Source organism: Dendroctonus ponderosae, unplaced genomic scaffold (genome assembly GCF_020466585.1).
Source record: "Dendroctonus ponderosae isolate FM_Combo_2020 unplaced genomic scaffold, Dpon_F_20191213v2 Dpon_F_20191213_1, whole genome shotgun sequence".
NCBI lineage: Eukaryota > Metazoa > Arthropoda > Insecta > Coleoptera > Curculionidae > Dendroctonus > Dendroctonus ponderosae.
Genome location: NW_026017110.1, coordinates 4,766,523 through 4,767,197, shown reverse-complemented (window position 1 = coordinate 4,767,197; position 675 = coordinate 4,766,523). Strand labels below are relative to the sequence as shown.

At 35.6% G+C, this 675-nt stretch overlaps 1 protein-coding gene across 1 annotated transcript in view; it reads right to left on the bottom strand.

The window, feature by feature from the left end:
• LOC109541624 (proton channel OtopLc) overlaps positions 1–179 on the bottom strand; it is a 10,275-nt gene extending 10,096 nt beyond the window's left edge. The window contains exon 1 of the mRNA XM_048670441.1: positions 14–179. Coding sequence (XP_048526398.1) covers positions 14–58 — 45 coding nt within the window. The 5' untranslated portion in view covers positions 59–179. The remainder of the gene's footprint in view (positions 1–13) is intronic.
• Positions 180–675: the final 496 nt, after the last annotated feature.

Genomic DNA, 675 nt, shown 5'->3' with positions numbered 1-675 from the left:
AAAACTAGTTTACCTGCATGAATGCGTAGAAGTTGGCAGCTTCTCGCATCGGAACCATGCCTGAGCCACATTTGCGATCGCACTAATGCACCAGAACTCATTTTGCCTGAACAATAATCATCAGGCCGATATTTGGTCCATTAATAAGTTGATAATCCGATTTATTTGCACTACTTTGGCCAACATAAAGCTTTGTTATGGTTGCTGATTCGTTGGCACACTTCCGTTTATGGCCATCCATAAAAACTTATCCTCAGATCAGGCAAAGAAAAACATTGTCATAATTTGCTGTAAACAATGCTAATGCGTTTATGGAATTGTAAAATAATAAAATGTTTACATGGTCCGGAATAATCTTCCAATTTCCGGACTTAAGTAGTATTGGAATTTTCCGGGCAATTTAGAAGAGAGTTTTAAATAGGCTCATCACGTAATTGGACAACAATATTTCCAAGAAATCTAATATATCGTATAGTAACAGATTTAAATCAATCAACTTAAAAAATACTGAATATTTCCGATGCATTTAAAGACTTGACAACCGATCCGTAAGGAAAAATATTTTTAGTTTCTTATCGAAAGATCTTTCGGAGCTTCGAAGTGTCATACTCAGAGAGTTTTTTGCAATCAGTCGTTGTTGTTTTTGCAGCAAGTGGTATGATGTGTTTTGTCAAT